The sequence below is a fragment of the Brachyhypopomus gauderio genome, chromosome 20 (assembly GCF_052324685.1).
Source record: "Brachyhypopomus gauderio isolate BG-103 chromosome 20, BGAUD_0.2, whole genome shotgun sequence".
NCBI classification, from domain to species: domain Eukaryota; kingdom Metazoa; phylum Chordata; class Actinopteri; order Gymnotiformes; family Hypopomidae; genus Brachyhypopomus; species Brachyhypopomus gauderio.
In genome coordinates, this window is record NC_135230.1 from 9,312,507 (window position 1) to 9,330,075 (window position 17,569).

At 47.7% G+C, this 17,569-nt stretch overlaps 1 protein-coding gene across 3 annotated transcripts in view; it reads right to left on the reverse strand.

Annotated features, from left to right (window-relative positions):
- The window catches only part of ncam2a (neural cell adhesion molecule 2a), a 191,037-nt gene that overhangs the window by 24,775 nt on the left and 148,693 nt on the right, over positions 1-17,569 (reverse strand). For all 3 annotated transcript variants that reach the window (XM_076983124.1, XM_076983123.1, XM_076983122.1), the window contains exons 3-9: positions 17,310-17,516; positions 13,747-13,890; positions 11,763-11,900; positions 8,581-8,698; positions 6,960-7,129; positions 3,981-4,126; positions 1,032-1,182 (exon numbers count right to left, since the gene is read on the reverse strand). In XM_076983124.1, coding sequence (XP_076839239.1) covers positions 1,032-1,182; positions 3,981-4,126; positions 6,960-7,129; positions 8,581-8,698; positions 11,763-11,900; positions 13,747-13,890; positions 17,310-17,516 — 1,074 coding nt within the window. The remainder of the gene's footprint in view (positions 1-1,031; positions 1,183-3,980; positions 4,127-6,959; positions 7,130-8,580; positions 8,699-11,762; positions 11,901-13,746; positions 13,891-17,309; positions 17,517-17,569) is intronic.

The window sequence follows — 17,569 nt, forward strand, 5'->3', positions numbered from 1 at the left end:
AACGAGTTCATTAGCAACCGAGCAACGGTTGGCTACCCCTTGACACGCTAAGTCAGAACGCCTTCTCTCACTCGTCCTCTTAAGCTCCCCCTCCCCCACCCTAGAGGAACACTGAGACGTGAAGGGCGGCGACCTTGCTGGCTGGGCGATTTTCACGACCCGTCCTACGACATGGACTGCTAAGTGGGACTTTCTCTACCTGCGATAACCCTGCCAGACACTAGCATTTCTCATTAGCATTCTCCGACAACGCATCCTCAGAACGTGCCGGCAAACGGCTCACCCGCGCCTCAGACCGCCATCAGTTAGTGATGTCGTTTGATCACTCCACGGAGTTTCTTTCAACTCTTTGACCGTGAAGGCTACGGTCAAGACAAAGTGTTCTTTTCTGTCTCGGTCTAACATCACATGGCACATGTTCGTCCTCCAACTGAACCGCCCTACCGTGTTCACGGACCACTCAGTGTTATTTCGTGCCATTAGAAAGTACTGCTTCTTCGGTCTACTGTAAATTATTGAGTGGCTTTTGCCAAAAAAAAACACAAATGCACAGAAGTCACAGCAAAATCCAAGAGCGAAAAAGCCGACTGTGTAACTGCAGCATTATTGAGGAAGCTCCAGACCCTAGGTCAGGATATGGGGACCATGCTAGTGAAGTTAATTATCTAGGATGGTTTTCTTCCATGACTTGGCTTTGCTGTAGGGCATTTCTCTTTTGTTTGATATACTCAGAAAAAACTTTTTTAAAGCAAAGCAACAAGGTATAATTGGTTCATTAATTTTTAGCAGAGTAATCTTTTTAGCAGAGTAAATTAGCTTTAAGAGGTTTTTTTTTTTTTTTTTTTAACTATCACGACATATATATTGAAATGGCCATAGAGGGAAAAAAAAACATTTAAAATCTTATTCGTGAAGATCAGCTGAATAACGTCTTTTGGGCAATTAAGGAGCGATTTCTCTCTCTCTTCCTCTTCGCCTGTGCACAGAGCAGACAACGCTGCTTCGGCGAGCTGCAGGCACGTCTGACTTACACTCGATGTCGAGGAACATGCTTTTCTGGTGGCCCCCGATCCTGCTGAGGGCCTCGCAGTTGAAGCGGCCCCAGTCGGACAGACGCACCCCAGTGATGGTCAGCATCGACTTGCCGTGACGTCCGCGGACCTCCACCCGCCCGTCCTGGCTCTGGAAAGAAAGGGACGGGTGAGCGGGATCGGCGAATCGGCTGCGTCCATGGGGCTGCGGGAGACCAAGTCGTCCAATGGTACGGCCCAGACGGCCCGGAGGCCTGATTACCCTGGACGTGTGCTGGAGAAAGTGTGGAACCACTTAAGCTAATCAGCTCTAACATGGCGAGGGTGATGTGGAGGTCATTCAAAGGCATGTGAGCTGCTAAACTCAGTGTCTGCCATTTGAGGACAGGGCTCGATATAAATGCAAGGACTCCCCGCCCATGGTAGTTATCATTCAGCATAGCCTCCGGTCTGCTGTAGTGGGAGATTATAGGTGCTTTCCCCACTGAAAGTGCAGCTGGGTTGACGGAGACACCCACTTTAATGATCCCACCCTCCACTCCATCTTTTTCTCTCCCTCCCTCCCCTTCCCCCCCTTTCTCTTTGTCTCTCGTTCTCTTTCTGACAGATCGATACGTGTCTCCTCTTCTAATGCCCCAGCACATGCAGAACAGGCCCGTGACAGCTAACTTTATTGCTTTCCTTGACTTGGGGTTCAGCATTACATTTGCCAAAAGTCATTAATGCAGGCTGGAGGAGGACTTTGTGGCTTCTCCCTAGCCTAAGTAATGCTGCGGATTAATCATTATTCTAGTGACACACACACACATACACACACACACTCACTTCATTCCCTCGCACGTCTGTGAGCATGATAATTAGGTCTCACCCATTCACACGTGCTCACTGCAGTGTATGTATAGTTTGCACAGACGTGCTCACGTGCTCAGGCATTACGATGCGGCGTGAGATCCTCTCGCCAGTCAAATGACTAATAAACAGGGACAATAAAAACAGCTGGTAGGAACATGTTCTCCTTTCTCTAACGTCTTTGTCTTTTTTCTTTCTTTCTTTCCCCCCAAGATTTAAAATGTACAGTCTGGCGCTCGGTTGCAACTTGAGATCCTGACTATTAATATCTCTCTCTCTCTCTCTCTCTCTCTCGATCCTTCACTGCTGGTCTTCATGCGTGGTCTCACTGACACCCCTCTTGTAGAAGGGAGAAGGTTCCTAGACTGTTTGATATTCTTCAGAGTTCTCAGTCTGGGGACAGCACTGTGAAAGAGTGGTGTAAGCAGTCCAGTCTACAGACTCCGCCCCTCGTCTCAGATCTGAGGGGTGTGGCCTCTTTGGACATGATCGTGCATATGCCAAACTTAGCTCAGATCAAAATGAATGTGTATTACTTTAGAATTGTCAAGGATCCTTGATCGTGGATTCACCTGGCTAGAATGCTAAACCCAGCCCTGCACCTTCCTAATGCAAAACAGAACATATTCATTTACTCATTACCTCATTTTAAGACTTTGGTTTTGGTTAAAATTTTTATTTTAAAACTACACATATCCACGTATGCTCTATGTATATTCATGTATACTACACATATGTATGTATGCTCTATGTATATCCATGTGTACTACACATATATCCATATATGCTCTATGCATATCCAGTTATAGCTGGCTCAAGCATATTACTGAAGTTTCACAGTTCTTACGTGTGTCATGATACAAGCCGTGTAAAGGTTTGGGAAAAGCCCATGATCTTCAGCTATGACCATCAAAGTGGAACTCAATAAGCAACCCTTTGATCACCAAAGGTGAACTCGCAGAACACACTGAGCCATGCGTGACCTTCTCACCAGCAACGGGGGACGTGGAGAGAGAGGCGGCATTCTGGGAAAAGTCCGTCAGATCGAGGCCGCCACCTGTCGGACTCCAGGCCTCGCCGCACGAACCTGCCAACCCATGCGGCGTCCCACGTCCTATGACTGTAAGACTACTGGTCAGAAGTGAGCTGAGGGGAGGGGTGGACAGGACTGAGTGGAGCGCTCTCTGGTTCTCTGCTCAGAAGAACCAGACGTTTCATGGCTGAGAATCGCCATCGAATTTGACGCGGAATGGTATTTGTTTCGGAGCAAATTATGTCGTCTTGTTTTGTTGACTTGTCACTGTAATTGCATTTGAGAGGAAACAAGATCCTCAATGTTCTTTCGTATGGTGACTGGTGGTCAAAGTAAGTGGCCAGTCAAATTATGCATTAATTTTCTATCTGCTGTTAGATTTTCTTTTTAGATGTAATAGAAGCCTGTTATTATGGCTACACAAGTTCTTTAAAATGATGTTTTTCTCTCTCTCTCTCTCTCTCTCACTCCGTCTCTCTTTCTGCTCAAAGAAAACATGCTTGAGCACATATTCAGCTGTCTTGATGAAGAGAGCTTTTCTGAATAAGGTTTTGAAGAGCTGTCAAGTTGCCTCTTTGTTTGATTAAATAATCAAGGCCTTGAGTTGCGCACCTGTAGAACCATAGCTCAGACAGGAGCCGTCACGTGAGAATCCAGGACTCCCACAATTCCCTGCTGTCTGGGAATACTCAGGGATCGCATTCGGCTTCTTTGGGGGGACGGCAACATCGCGACTGAATGGGTAGACACAGTTGCGTGGCACACTCGAGCATTCGCTCACACCGCGAACACATCAGGACGTTTAGGCAGCGCCGCATGACACCGTGCTGCCTGACAACCTCCTGGCATGTCTTTCCGTCATTTATCGACTTTTCCACAGCCACCATCGGGCCAGTGTCCTCACACTCTGGCTCCCTGCCAGAGGCTCCGCGAAGAGTCTCCGTGAGATTCTGACGAGACTGAATTTCACGAACCAGCACAAGAGGGTCAGAAGAAGAGCGTTGGGGGGGGGGGGGGGGGGTGTTTTGGGATGAAAGGGGCGGGGGTGGGGCGGTGGGGGTAAATACCTTGTCCCCATCTGAGAAGGTCTGTCCATCGGTGGCTCTCCTCCAGAAGATCTCGGGTAAAGGTTCACCCTCAGCCGTGCAGGAGATCATGGCCGCGCTGCCCTCCACCGCCGTCACGTTCCGCAGATGGGTGATGTGTGGTTGGACTGTGGAAAGGGAAGAGAGGCGGAGCTTCTGAGTGCCCGCCCCCTCAGCGAGGCGCTGTGCTGCCCTGAGATTCCTTTGAGCAGCTCATCACTGTCAGCCCCTGTCAATGTGAATCTCAATTTACCGCAAGCTGCTTGTTCCGTCCTGAAAGTAGAGTAACTCTGAGACGCCATGGGAAGGCTAAGGTGAACGCAATCAGTCCATCCCTTCATGTAGCTCACTCTCTCTATCCCCCCCCCCCCCCATGCCCCCCCCCCCCCCCCCCCCCCCCTCGGCGTGAACTGTGTCCTTTCCCCACCATATAAAATGTTGCCGTGGTGATTCCCGTTGTATCCCCATGATTGCCATGGCGCCGCGCGCATGAGATGTACGCCCGGTCTCTGGATGAACTTGCGGGCCATATTATGCTAAACACCGAAATAAACACTGTGTATGTATTTGTGCATGCACGTGTATGTGTGTGTGTGTGTGTGTCTGTGCGCCCCCCCCCCCCCCCCCCCCCCCTGCTATCCACAGATAAGCTTCTTTCCCCTCCATGGCTTAGCAAGCATTTCCCCTAAACACCAGTCTTGTCAAGGACGACCGACCCCATGGAAGGGTCCATGCATAATACCCTATATGTTCTGTCCAAAGAGTTACATAAAGAAAGGGTGAATGACATGGAATAAATCCATACCAAACTGAATGGAGCCACAGAGAAATGCAGTTGACAGCAGGGGCCTTTGAGCGCTGTCTGTAGAGATTAAGGAGTTATTTGTATTGCCAGACACTCCGACCCCCCCATACCCCTACGAGACGGATAGAGAGATTGTGGCAGTGTGACACAAACACACAAACACAAGCACGAAGAAACACACAGAGACACAAACACACGCGTAATATAAACTCTCTTTTTGCACCAACTCACAATAGGAGCATATAAGGGTTTCGATGTAATTGCTAAGCAAAACCACTTAATCAACCATTTACTGAACAGTGGTGCTTTAATTAGTGCTCTTTCAATGAGACGTGATTATAATGTGTGTGTGGTGTGTGCAGGCGTGTGTGTGTAGCGCAGCAGTGTTGCTACTTTACTTCACAGTGACCTCTGAGATGACACAGCTGTAGTCTAGGGCTATAGTATAGGGCTGTAGTCTAGGGCTGTAGAGTATGGCTGTAGTCTAGGGCTACAGTGTCAGGCTGTAATCTAGGGCTGTAGTCTAGGACTACAGTGTAGGGCTACAGCGTAGGGCTGTAGTATAGGACTGTAGTCTACGGTTACAGTGAAAGACTGTAGTCTAGGGCTGTAGTCTAGGGCTATAGTGTAGGGCTGTAGTATAGGGCTGTAGTGTAGGGCTGTAGAGTATGGCTGTAGTGTGTGGCTGTTTGTATGGGGCTATAGTGTAGGGCTGTAGTCCAGGGCTGTAGTCTAGAGCGGTAGTCTAGGGTTATAGTGTAGGTTTGTAGTCTAGGGCTGTAGGGTAGGGCTGTAGTTTACGGCTAAAGTGTAAGGCTGTAGTCTAGGGCTATAGTGTGGGGCTGTAGTGTAGGGCTGTAGTCTAGGGCTACAGTGTAGGGCTGTAGTCTAGGGCTGTAGTCTAGGGCTACAGTGTAGGGCTGTAGTCTAAGGCTACAATGTAGGGCTGTAGTCTAGGGCTATAGTGTAGGGCTGTTATCTGTTTTGCTTGTTTGGTAGCTCCTGATACCCAGTTTATTCTCCCTGGTGTATTTTGCTGTCAAGGGCTATGAATGTCACAAAAAGCTCATCTCCACTGTCATGGCACGTTGCGGAACTAAGCGCCATCCAATAAGGGTGTCATGTAAATGTGCCTTTTTGGCATGGGGAGAGACGGTAACGAGTGTGAATGAGTCTCTGTGCATCTTCATACGCGGCCCAATCAGAATAATCTCTGTGCAAATATGCACACCAGTGCTGTTGGGGGGGAGGGAATGTAATTGAATTCTGGCCACAGAAGCACGAGGTCAAGGTTTTCATGATAACTAAGCGCTCGTGTTTGTGTGTGTTAGACTCAGAGGAGGAGGGGATCGTCCATATTTATGGTAGACTCGCCGATTTTAACCGATTCACTTTCTCTGGTGAAAGGAGACATGAAAGGAAGTACAGCGAAAGTGAGAAGAAAAAAATAAACCTCGCACCGTCAGTGTGTCAATATTTCACAAGCACCGCAAATAATAAATGGAAAGAGGTGAGGAAGAAAAAAAAAGATGTCCTAGAAAAGAGAATATTGGTGAAAATATCCCTGCATGTGGGCAAGTAGGAGACAGGGACCGGATCCTTTAGCAAGCCGACGATTATCCAGTCTACAGCGGTCAGGAGGTTCTGGTGGGAGGTTCTGGTGGGAGATTCTGCCGTGAATGTTCTGGTGGGGAGTCCTGTCGTGAGGCTGTGGTGGGAGATTCTGCCGTGAGGTTGTGGTGGGAGGTCCTGTCGTGAGGTTCTGTCATGAGGTTGTGGTGGGAGGTCCTGTCGTGAGGTTCTGTCATGAGGTTGTGGTGAGAGGTTCTGTCGTGAGGTTGTGGTGGGAGATTCTGCCGTGAGGTTCTGTCATGAGGTTGTGGTGGGAGGTCCTGTCGTGAGGTTGTGGTGGGAGGTCCTGTCGTGAGGTTGTGGTGGGAGGTTCTGTCGTGAGGTTGTGGTGGGAGGTTCTGTCGTGAGGTTCTGTCACGAGGTTCTGTCGTGAGGTTCTGTCATGAGGTCCTGTCGTGAGGTTGTGGTGCGAGGTTCTGTCGTGAGGTTGTGGTGGGAGGTTCTGTCGTGAGGTTCTGTCACGAGGTTCTGTCGTGAGGTTCTGTCATGAGGTCCTGTCGTGAGGTTGTGGTGGGTGTGCTCACCAAACACTTTGAGGAGGAGCTCGCTCTCCTTACTCCCAGCCTTGTTGGTGGCCCTGCAGGTGTAGGGGCCTCCATCACCCTGCCTGATGTTACGCACCGTCAGCGTGCTCTTGCCTCCCTCCAGTGTGTTCAGCACATACTGCTCTGACCTCTCGATCTGCCGTCCCTTCCTGCAAAAAGAGAGATGGAGAGAGAGAAAGAAATACTACTCTGAGTTCATTAAGGCAGGTTTGATCGGTAGTTCAGCGGTCTAATACTCTGAATTGATCACTTCTATGTTTCGTGTTGTTCTACACACCAGGTGCAGGTGCATGTATTGGGTGAGTCTATGTAGGAAGTGTTTCTACATGTAGTTCTGTGTATCAAGTGGTTCTACACATCATGTAGCTCTGTGTATCAAGTTCTTCATGCTGCCCCCATCCACCCACCTGTTCATCCATCTATCTCTCCGTTTATCACCCAGAAGGTCGTTTAATCAGCTACGCCTGCACCCCCATCTGCAGCGTTTACGACACACTCGTGGCCGCTAGAAGAGGCAGTGCCATCACCATCTCCCCGAGCAACATACAGCTCGCGTCTCCGCAGGAACACGGGGGGTAAGACAACCCGCTTGTAAATGTCGGCAAAATGCAGCGGACAGAGGCGACTACGCTGGCTGGAGGATATAAAACAGCCACTGCCACCACAGGAAATTGATCCGGCGACTGGTGGCGGCCAAGGCCCTTTTTATGAAAGCGATACAGGGGGCACGTGACACGGCTCAGTCCTGATACGATCAAAGGCAGTTGGACGATGGTCATTGTTTACAACAGCAGGATTCCAGTTATGAATATAAAAACAAAAAAAATAAAATAGTGACCGTGATTCCTGAATGAACATGAGCATGATGAACCTGACGTATTTAATCCATGAACTATAACTAACACATAGAAGAACCTAGACCTCCCCAACCCCCATTCCTACCCTCCCATACACACACACACACACACACACACACACACACTTACTGGTCATTATTTCATAAGGACGCGGTTTCCAACAAACCTGAAATCTCCTCCACCCACACAAACGCACAATGGCCACGTGAAGCCTGTGATTTTCTAGATTGTTGTAATAGTCATAATTACAGTGCAGTGCAATGTTCATACTGCCTTATTATTCTTTATTATGTATGCTGTACTGTATACACATGGGCTAGCTCATGTAAAACACGTATATATAATATATCAGCACTGGTCCTGATCTCACTCTCTCAGTCCTGAACTCACTCTCGTAGTCCTGATCTCACTCTCTCAGACCTGATCTCTCTTTGTTGATTATGCTGGGTCCTGTCAATGTGATTTGTCACATGAATTTTGCATCCAGAACATGACTGCTATGACATGGCTGTGTTGTTCACATTCAAGTACTTAGTCCTGTATTAGAACATTAACGTTAGTGTTATAAACTATTATATTATAAAGTATTATGAAGTATTGTATTATAACCTTTAGTATTGTATTACGTTCAATAGCACTAGTCAGACCTTTCACGCAGACCTTTTCAAACACCAGGGTATGTGCTCTGCAAATCCATCGTGAACGAACGTGGGCACAAGGCCACGCTGGAACACTGCACTCACCGATGCCACGTGAGCTCGGGGTCCGGAGAGCCGGACGTGACGCACGTGAACGTCACCGATTCCTGGTAGTCGGCCGTGGCGTTGAAGGCCTCCTGGGGGACGGACAGCACGGGCGGAACTGCAGAGGCCAGAAAACGGAGCACAGTGAGGAAACCCAGCCAGGAAGACCAGGTGTCTAGACCTCACCAGGGCCGTCTACGACATCCCTTCTTAATGCGCTATATGTGACGGATCTCGCTAGCTGAATACATTACTCATTAAAACAGAGGCGGGTGGATATCCATCTCTCTTTTTTCTATCACTCCCTCTCTCACTAGACCCCATCGTCCCGCTAGACGCCCTCGTCCTAAGCACGGACACGCCCACATCTGCGCTGCCATTGTTGCATGTTCGAGGCAGATTGGCTAACGTTTCTAAAGGCAGGACTGAGAAACCATGCAGGGCCCGGCAGACCGCTGAGCCAAACCCTCTCTAACATGATTAGCATTGATCAGGGTGCCAACTGATCAGCTCCGCCCACTCCGCCCCTAAGGCCTGTAGACTCAACTACAGAGGCGTTAACACGAGACCTCGTCTGATGCGGTCCCGTCAAAAATAAGTGCTGATCCGCTGCGTGTGAACAAACACGTAATGAGGTGGCGAGCTGAGTTCGAGCGCGCGGTTGCTTTTGCAAACGAAGGCACGGCAGCGAACATGGCCCACACATGAACCGCTGGCACGCAAAGACTTGCCATGTATCTGAGGCAGAACAAAAACTTTAAGCAATTTCACAGCTTCTTTTTTTTTTTTTTACTGCGATGTCTGCAGCAGAGACAACAAAAAACTAAAAAAAAAACACAAAAAACAAACAAAACATCCAGTCCCTCCTCAGTGGAAACTGTCAAGCTATCTGTCATGCAGGCATCAGCAGTTTCTTACACTCCCCTGGTGGCTGTGGTTTTAAAAGCAGCTTTCAACAGCAGCTGAAACTTCTGTCTTTTTGCCACCACAGATATAACTACCTCTGTAAATCCTTAAACAGCTTGCGGAATGGCAAGTTCCTCCACTGCAGTCGGAAGTCGCTGCGTTTTGGTTATTATATATCCAAATTGCGCCTCCAGCTTGACTGCACGGTGCTTTGATAACCCAATTACGCCTCCAGGTCTGCACGCCCCTTCTTTGTTCGTCGCTTTTGTGCTCATTTTACTTTGTCTTGAGTCATGTCAAGAAACCAGTGGGGGCAAAGGGGGAGTTGGGGTGGATATGACTGTCAAAGTCCAGCTCTGCTTGAAAAGAAAGAAAAGACATGAAAAATCCTTCCGCTCCCTGTTTATTTACATTTGTCTCCTCAAATACATTCGATTACCCTCACGAAAAGGCATCTGCGTTTCGTAACAACAATGAATCAGGCCGTTGTGAGATACGACAAATCGATTTGATTTGTGGCTACAAGAGCCTGAAAATAGGCCTTGAACACGGCCCAGAGCGAGGAGCGTCGTGCACAACTGCCGTGCCCTTTTAACAGAAATCATCGTTTCGAGCCCCATCTTTTCACCGGCGCTGGAACCACCCCTGGGCTCACAGAGGGAGTACTGGACTTTTTGCACAGGGGAGGGTCCGATAGAATATGCTCTTGTGAGAACAGAGGTGACCGAGTGAGGCTACAGGCTCCAAACCCCCCCCCCCCATGCCTACCGCTGTGCCCCACGACAAAGACTGCGTTTGGGAGCATCAAGAGTCTTCAAGAATCAAGAGTCTGAAGGAATCGCAGTGCTGATCAACTCAGCAGGAGTTGTTTTTTGTTTCTGCACCTGCTTCAGTGCTGTAAAAAGGCATTCGGCCAAGAGCCAGTGAAGTGTAGTCCTTGGCAAAAGCGCTACCGTCGAAAGAGCTGACGCCAGGGCAGATCACTGCAGCACTGTGGACGCTACGCGCGGTTCAGCTTACACGCTCCCGTCTTGGTGAGTACCTTATTTCACCCCTTCTCATTATTCCTACAGAGATGTGTAACCGGCCCGGCTCCGCTCGTGTTAACACAGCCAAACAGGCTCTTTGACAGCATTTCGCTAGAATTGCCGAAACTCTCAGACGTTTCGACGTTGTGCAGTCAGGATGGACAGGAGTCTGAAGCGGATCAGGCGTGATGGATGTGAACGCCGGCTCTGCCCCGGACGTCACGTCCCCACGCCACCCAGCACACGCTAAGTGACTCTGGCAAAAGGTTGTAATGTCTCAGCAGTGGATGGCGGTTGCCATGTCTCTGGGATAATAGGACACGCCTCATTGAGCAAGCTTATTGGATCTTCCTGAGAGCTATAAGTGGCGATACAGATTTGAATGCCGCCTCCGTCCACGTCTACCTCGTACAAAGACTTCGCTTCTGTTCTTGCTCTGTGCGTCATTACATTGGGTTAAGGACGAGAAGGATGAAACACGCAAACAAGCCTCATGCTGATCCTTCTTTAGTCGAGTAGGCCTCTCAGAGACGGAAAATGACGGAAGACTCCATCCACGCCGATTCCTGACAACTGCTCTCTACGCAGAACGAGCGAACTCGAGCGTCCGCGTTTCAAACAGCGAGAGCAAGGCCCAATTAACTCCGCACACATGGCGCTCGACCGGGGGCCAACGTCGCACGACCTGCTCATCTCTTCAGGCGCAGATCTGTAAAACTAATGCAACACAGTCACGTGACCAAATCGACCGCACTAAAAGAAGTGGGAAACTCAGAACATAATCGTTCATCTGATGCCAGCATTCTCCTGCCCGTGTTTTCCAGCAATGCCGCACTGGAATTTCACTGCAAGCGCACAGTCAGTTCTTATTCAGGTGAGTGGGGAGCCGGTCCTCCAACTCGGCTGGCCTCCTGCGTTCTGCGATCTGCTGACCCTATTTTCTTCTCAGCGTGGTTTCTCCATCCAAACTATGACCTTCTGTTTGAATGAGCTTGTCTCAGCTGGGTGGCTCTATTCATACCTCGCGAATGACCAGCCCTTCAGCTAAGGGCCGGATCAATATGCTGCAAGGCTCCATCTCAAGAGGTTCTTTGCCCGAGCCCATAGGGGAACTGAGTTTCTTTCTCTCTCTCTTTTTTTCTCTCTCTCTCTCTCTCTCTCTCTCTATCCCCCCTCTCTCATTTCTTTTTTGTTTAGTTTTTTCTAAATCCAGCAGCAAAGGAGGACACAAGCGGTCCAGAATCGCACCGTTTACCACCACGACGATGTCGCGGAAATCGATCTCGCCTCGGGCCTCCACGCGCGCCTCGCAGCGGTACACGCCCTCGTCCTCCTTGGCCACTTTCAGGATCTGAAGGTTGTTGTTGGGAAGGACCTGGAGCCTGTCTTCAATAACAAACAAACAAACAAACAAAAACATGAGAAAAATAAACAGAGCATAAAAGATTTACCACACAGACTTAATGGCAAAGACAGACACGTCTTTAAAACAGAGGACTGGTGTTTTGGCTTTAGGTGGGAAAGGTCAAGGCCTCAGAGACCAAGGCCGGCTGTTTCCAGGGCTAACGGTGTTTGGCCTTCCCAACAGCGCTGCATTCACAACCATCTCCTTCAGCACGCCTCACGGTTGAAGGTCCTCGCATTCCTTCCTTTCTTCTCTAAAAACGAAGGTAAATGAGAGCCGCTGATGGTAAACAGTGGTGGATTCACAGTCAGCAGAAAGAGAATTGTAGGAGAGGAGAGGGAGTAGAACTGCAGGAAGTGGAGTGCACTTTGCTTTCCTTCAACGTGTTAATTAGTTGCTCACTGCTGAGTAACGTAAGGCTCACAGCAATCGTCACCAACAGATGCGAAGCTTTAGTTCCTAAACTTAAGCCTCGTCCAAAGAAGCTTTCAGCTGAGAAAATGGTCTTGTATGGGAGCTTTGATCTCAATAGAACTCCTTTTCCTGTTTATTAAAGAGAATTTACCGGCAATCTAAGCTAGGCCTTATTATCGTTCAAATGGCTTTCTTTTACAAAATCACCTTAAACAGTTCTCTGTTGGACACCGTCCAGACGTACAGAGGTGTATCTGTATGCCGTGACGTGATTTGTGTGTTTTCAAAATTTCAATTCCTTTGAAACCACACTTAAGTTTCTCAAAGGATTATTAGTCTGGCCTCAGAACAGTAATTAATTCTGGAGCGGACCTGAGGAAGTGTCCAATTTATTGGGTGTCATTTTCCATTTCCACAAAATGGCCTTTTGTCATGAGCTGACAAAAAAAGCTTTAAGAGGGTCTAATCCAAGACCATAGTTTTTTTTTTACTTTTTACAAGCTCATTAATGAGAAAACATTATCATCAATCTTCTTTCATTTAAAGGAAACACACATGCACACAGACACATAGACTTTTTTCCACTTTTGCCTTGGCCCTCAAGATGAACAGAGACCTTCTCTCTTTCATTCAGGGAAGATATTTATGACCTTGCTCTCTAATTAGATTTTAAACAAACAAAAAACAAAAAGAAGAAACGTCACCTTGCAATCTCCTCAATTGGATAAATGATGATAGCTTGTCAGTGTTCTGCATGTGAATTTCAATCGAAGGGTTCTACACGGTTCTTTCTACTGCGTCCTCAGCTAGGTATCGTCCTTCCGCGCAGTGTCTGGAGAGTTTCGTGTGTATCCAGAACGGCATTGTACCGATAGAGGTGGGACGTGTTGCTCTAAAGGTGTGCTGAACGTGAGCGTGTGGCCTATTTACCAGTTACCCTCCCTTTCAGACGCTTGTAAGAAACACAGAACCTTAAGGCTTAGTGTTTTTGGGTGACAGGTCAGACGGGTAGGTGGTCGTTTCTACTGTGGGGCTTACGGGTCAGTTGTGCAGCCCCAGATGGCAACTGGGGCTCATTAGATAACTACAGCCCCCTGGCTGAGGTGTGAGCACTGGGGCGGGTCTGAAGCCCACACCCTGCGACACGGTCTTGTGTGAAGACACGGAATTCATCCTGAGATGGGCACGTCATTCAGACTGAGTAATTAAACACAATTGGGACCTGAATTCTTCCGGAAAAATTAGGTTGCTTTGATGGGGAGTCCCAGCACCTCTTGAGGTCACAGGAGTTCCACTAATGGAAGCAGTGACATTGCAATCAGGGGGAGGGGGTTGCCCCATACAGGAAATTACACTAAAAACAGCACAGTAATGTCACTCAGTGGAACGAACCACAAGAAAGGGGAGTCTTACTGTATCGCTCCGGTGTGATCTCTCTGTTCTTGTAGAACCAGGAGACGGCAGGAACCGGTGAGCTGATGACATCACACACGACTTCAGCTGCCTCCCCCTGGCGAAACTCCTGGGGCGTCTTCACCTCACGGAACGTCAGTTTCTCTGAAAGAGAAAGACCACGAGCTGCCACTCTGCACGGAGCTGCGGTGATCGTTGCAACACTGATGGTGATGACATGCTTGACTGGATAAAGGATGAAGGTGTCCTGACTGTAATTTTTGAGCTGTATGTTTGTTAAAAGGCAAATTGTCAGTTCTGGAGGTGGCACTGCTACACGGGCCACGCAAAATGTCTTTTTTTTTTTGGGGGGGGTTGTTAAAAAAATTAGTTTTTTTTGTAATTTGACTGATATTTTGGTGCTTCCATAATAGCTGTAATAAAAGTTCTAACACTCACAAAGTTAATGCAAAAGTAATTGGTACGATGAAGATCATAGAGTGTTGTAGTGCTAATTAGCTGAACGGTACTGAGTTGGTGCACCTTTTAACAGGGAAACCTATTGAGATTTCAACATTGTCACATAATTGAAAAAAATGCATCCACTGAGTTTCCATAGCAGCACACTCGTACTCATTTCCTCCACATTCCATAGGAGGACGGCTGCCTTCAGCTTTCGTCACACGTGGTGTCAGAAGTGGGATGACAGCGAGGCTATTGGGAATGTTGCCCTATGAAGTCACCCCTGCTGTGATGGGATGTGAAGCCCAGTGTGAAGACCCCTGATTGGGCGTTGGGGGGGGGGGGGGGGGGGGGGGGGTGTCATGGGTGTAGCCCTGATGGAAAAAATGCAGTTTTGTGTGGAGGGATATGAGACAAGCGTCACATGCAGGGACTCTCCTTGGAGGTGGAGGTGGTGTGATGGAGACCGTCACTGTCCTAAGGGGAGGATGGTGTGATGGAGACCGTCACTGAGGAAGGTTATATGGGTGTTCAGGCTGCTATGTGCTCCTGTTGAGCTTCTTTCGGGCCTGGGTTCAAGTCCTGGGTAGGGTGGCTGTCTTCAGCCCTCATCACATCTCTTCTCTCTCTCTCTATTGAAATGCTGACCTTCTGTCTCCGTTTTGCAGCACTAGACATCATTAATTTATGAAGTACAGCTACATCTGTGACATATGGATGTGTGGTAGGGTTGGTCAGGCATGGAGTGTACGTGCTAGAAAAACCCAGCTAGCCAGCACTTCGGAAATGTTTACCGTTTTAGACAAGCAGACCACAGGCCCAGCCCTCACCACGATTAACTTTTGTTGACCCTTCGTCAACCCTTCCTTTAACCCTTCTTGATATGCCAAATCACTATCACACCTGATATACCTGGACCAGTACAACAGCGGACCTAATTGGACATCTATAAAATATATATTTGATAAAGGCATATCAGATTAAGGGGCCAGTGTGTGTATGCAATCTGTACATTAGTATACACAATGTAAGTGCATAGCATCTCCACTGAGTATGTAGTGCACAAATATTTCTCAGCTACCTTTAAGCTCAGCAGTTAACCTCAGGTTGGAACTATTGCCGAGCTCCTTGTTATTAATCAGCAATTGTTCCCTCATGTTCGTCATGTTTGAAAACAGATCTGTATGCTATCTCTATGTTATTGAGAGTAAGAAAAGACGCCCATACGTTAACACAAACCTGTCCATTTATAAAGATCTCTTCAGCTTCTGCTGCATTTGTGTTCAAACGCTGTATTTGTGAGTTAGTTTTAAACACTAAAAACAGGCAACTGACCAGGTTTCCTGGAATAATGCTAAGGTCTAATAGATTTACTCACGCTGCTGTGAGTGGGACCTTTAGAGAGTCCTTTGTAGCTTTGGGGAGTCTATGGGATTCTATCAGAGTCTATAGGAGTTCACTATGGAGCAATCTGTACCATGAGTGTCTTGTGAGTGTCTATAGAGTACTCTGTACCATGTTTCTCATGAGTGTTTATAAGGATATCTGTATCATGTTTCTCATGAGTGTTTATAGAGAATTCTGTAACATGTTTCCTATGAGTGTCTATAGAGCACTCTGTACCATGTTTCTCATGAGTGTCTATAGTTCAAGCAAACCCTGCACTGTGCCGCTGTCAGCATGAACTGGGTTTCCTCTATTGTGTTTTGAATGATTAACATGTGCAGCTCACCAACGACCTATTTAGAAGTCCAGGAGCCAGTGAACTCTACAAAGTAGGATTCTGCACAGGCAGCTATGCCACTTTGTAGCAAAATGCAATAATTACAATATAATAATTAAAAGATAGCAGTGAAGGCCACTGTGTGGGCAGTCATTAGATGAAGCCACAGGCCACTGTAAAATATGGGTGTGCGTCTCTAAAATGCACATATGACAAAGATAAGTGAAATGGTGCATCTTGGGGCATTTCATTTAGTTAGGCTATAGGCTATTACTAATCATGGGGTAAACTTTTTGAAGTGATTACAGTGAGGTTTCCAGCATAAGAACTTTCTCACCATCTTAAATATTGCCAAGAGACAGAATTCAAATCCTTTCCATCAACTTATAGATGGTGTTGTGGAGAAACCATTGCATAATGCTATGGTGACATGCAATGGAACAAACTTTTGGCAGTTTTTTGTAGAAGTTTTTGTCTAAGTCTGATTGCACAACTTGTGATTCACTTCTTCACGTCATTTGATGCCACTAGAAACAGGGAGCAACTATTGCAGGTTGAGTCAGAACTTTATTGCTGGGACTGGATAGCTTGTGATAAGTGCAGGTCAGATCTGAGTCACTTTGAACTCAGGTTTATATGAGTTACTGGGAGGCAATAGGAGAAATCACAGGCCTCATTAGGACCCGCCTCAGTGGGTGGGACGGATTACAGACAACCCCTAATTTTCATGCATTGTCTATAGAGAATCAATTTCTCCCAGTATCTGTGGAGGACCCACTCAAATCGAAGCGTCATGCTGGAGGGCGGAAAAAAAACTCAGAGTACTCAGCGGGTGCCCTTGGCTATGCCTGATCAGAATAAAACAGAAAGGACCCTGACAGGTTAGGTCTTTATAATGTGGAGACGGCACTACTGCATGTCATCCCTCATTTATGGTTTTGTCTCCCATGAGACTAATAGCTGTCTAAGATGTGAATGTTTCACTCCAAATGACCTTGAACAAAAGTCTTTGAAAGAAAAAAAAAGTTGTGTTATCAGATAAAAAATATAAAGAATATACTTCATCGTGCAGTCTTTGGGTTTCAGGTCATAAATGGTGTGGTGGTTACATTAAGTATTCCTTTAAATGTTTTTTTTTACTTTAAAATGTCTCATATATTGTGGATTAAAGGGAAATATAATATTTATATATAAACTTGTACTTAAAGTTATGAATGCTTACTCTAAATTACAGAGTGACTGGTGATGTAATTAAAATGCCTATGACACTCCAGGCCAAAAGTATGAGAAGGGATGCATGGGTGACTCAGGGGTTGTGTAGCTGTGGGCCACCTGACTCATACAACATGCAGACGGGCATTAAAAAGCCAGCGTCAGCCTCGCCGGACGGGGAACTCACGGTATATTTCCAGCACCACGGTGGCCTCCTGGGTCTGGCCCTTGGCGTCGGAGGCCTGGCAGCGGTAGATTCCGGCATCCTCGATGATGGCGTTGTAGACGGTGAGTCTGGACCGCACCCCCTCCGTGTGGATGACCAGCCTCTGGTTGGAGATGATGCGCTCGCCTTGCGGGCTGTACCAGTTCACGCCGACCGCATCTCCGATGACTGGACACGGGCAGGACAAAAGTAACAATGTGAAACGTCGAGGGGAAACGGGT